Source organism: Buceros rhinoceros, unplaced genomic scaffold (genome assembly GCF_000710305.1).
Source record: "Buceros rhinoceros silvestris isolate BGI_N320 unplaced genomic scaffold, ASM71030v1 scaffold28457, whole genome shotgun sequence".
NCBI classification, from domain to species: Eukaryota; Metazoa; Chordata; class Aves; order Bucerotiformes; family Bucerotidae; genus Buceros; species Buceros rhinoceros.
In genome coordinates, this window is record NW_010422057.1 from 1 (window position 1) to 2,092 (window position 2,092).

The 2,092-nt window shown below is 45.2% G+C and overlaps 1 protein-coding gene across 1 annotated transcript in view; it reads left to right on the forward strand.

Annotated features, from left to right (window-relative positions):
- Window positions 1-86: 86 nt before the first annotated feature.
- The window catches only part of EXOSC8 (exosome component 8), a gene marked incomplete at its 5' end in the record, with an annotated part of 9,204 nt that continues 7,198 nt past the window's right edge, over window positions 87-2,092 (forward strand). The window contains 2 exons of the mRNA XM_010139924.1: window positions 87-150; window positions 1,919-1,992. Coding sequence (XP_010138226.1) covers window positions 87-150; window positions 1,919-1,992 — 138 coding nt within the window. The remainder of the gene's footprint in view (window positions 151-1,918; window positions 1,993-2,092) is intronic.

Below are 2,092 nucleotides of genomic sequence, written 5' to 3' on the forward strand. Positions count from 1 at the left end.
TATAATATTATTTTATATAGCATAAATATTGGTGTGTTATTTAATAAAATATGTGTTCTGATTTGAACTTTGTAATTTTTGTTTAGAAAGAGAACTGTCGACCGGATGGAAGGGAGTTAGGTGAATTCCGGGCAACCACTGTCAACATAGGCAAGTGTTTATTTGGAATAATAATAACGATGAGGGAGGTATTGTTAATCTCAGATTATGATAGTGACCATAATGACTTGCTAATCAGTTTTCTTGGTGCTTGCATTTTGAAACAAGAAGGATTTTTATTTATAGTTTCAACAAGCATTAAAGGGAGTAAGTGGTACAGTAATATAACTGAGCATTGTTATTCAGTTCTGCTCCTGGTCTGATATGCACAGCACAGTTTAGGTAGTCATGGAAGCCTGTCTCTAAGATCGGCAGCCTATGTTGTAGATGCTGACAGCAACATCTGAGCATATACTAACCGGTGCAAAAGCGATGCCCTAGCGTCTTGACAGACGCAGAGTGACTCCTGGCTTCTGCCTTGTTCTAAGCTTGATGAGCAACTGTCTCAAGTAGAGGCAAGATACCTCTTATGCAGTGAGCAGCCTTGCCTGCCCTTCTTAGACCTCGTGATTTCTAAAAGTAAAATACAGGTCAGTGAACCCCCATGGAATAGTTGCTGATTATTGCTCAGACTTGACCCTGCAGCTCTCTTCCATTGTACAATGCTGCCTTCCATTAGGTCTGGCTGTAAGGCAGGCAGAAAGTGGACTTACAGTAATAACCATTTGTGATTTCCAGTTTAAAAATGTGCACCAGAGATCAGTATTGGGTCCAGTTGTGTTCAATGTCTTCATTAATGATCTGAATGATGGGGCAAGGTGTACCCTCCGCAAGTTTGCAGACGACGCCAAACTGGGGGAGGGACTGGTATGCCAGGCGGTCGTGCTGCCATGCAAGTGGGCCTCAACAGGCTGGAGAAATGGGAACTTCATGGAATTCAGCAAGGTGAAGCGCAGAGTCCTGCACCTGGGGAGGAACAACCGCAGGCATGAGTATATACTGGGGGGCACTCAGCTGGAAAGCAGCTTGACAGAACTGGATCTGGAGGTGCTGGTGGATGCCAAGCTGAGTGTGTACTGCACCGTGCCCTTGCTGTATAGAAGGCCAATGTTATCCTGGGCTTCATTAGGCAAAGCATTGCCAGCAGGTTGAGGGAGGTGATCCTTCTCCTTTATTCAACACTGTTAAGGCCACACCTGAAGTGTCGTGACAAGTTCTGGGCTCCCCAGTACAAGAAAGACTTGTACGTACTGGAGAAAGTCCAATAAAGGGCCATGAAGATGATGGAGGGACTGGAGCACTTCATCGTCAAGGAAAGGCTGGGAAAGCTGATGCTGTTCAGCATGAAAAAGAGAAGGCTTAGGAGGATCTCATCAATGTGTATAAATACCTGGAGGGAGGGTGCAAAGAAAACAGAGCCAGGGTCTTTCCAGTGGTGCCCAGGACTAGGGCCAGAGGCAGTGGGCACAGGCTGAAGCACGGGAGGTTGCCTGTGAATGCGAGGAAATTCTTTTTTGCTGTGAGAATGATTAAGCACTGGAACAGGTTGCCCAGAGGCATTGTGGAATCTCTGTCCTTGGAGATATGCAAAAGCCACCTGGACACAGTCCTGGGCAGCTGGCTGTAGGTGTCCTTGTTACAGCAGGGGGGGTTGGACCAAGTGACATCCAGAGGTTCCTTCCAGCCTCAACCATTCTGTGATTGTCTGTCATTGACTGTTTACTAGAGAGATTCTGCTCCACCCTGGATTTGGTGAGACTTTGTTTCACCTGTGTTTAGTATAAGATGATGGAAAGTAAACTCTTTGTGAAGATGGATATTCATTAACGCTTTGTGAATGGAAAGCCAGGTTTTATTAAACAGCACTTTTTCTCTTCAGGTTCAATTACGACTGCAGATGGTTCTGCCCTGGTGAAGTTAGGAAATACTACGGTGATTTGTGGAGTTAAAGCGGTATGGTTGGTTTTTACTCTAATTTTGCTGTTAGCTGAACTTGTGTGTTTGTGTTTAGAATGAAGCTCTTGCAGAGTCAGTTGGACACAGTTACACTCTT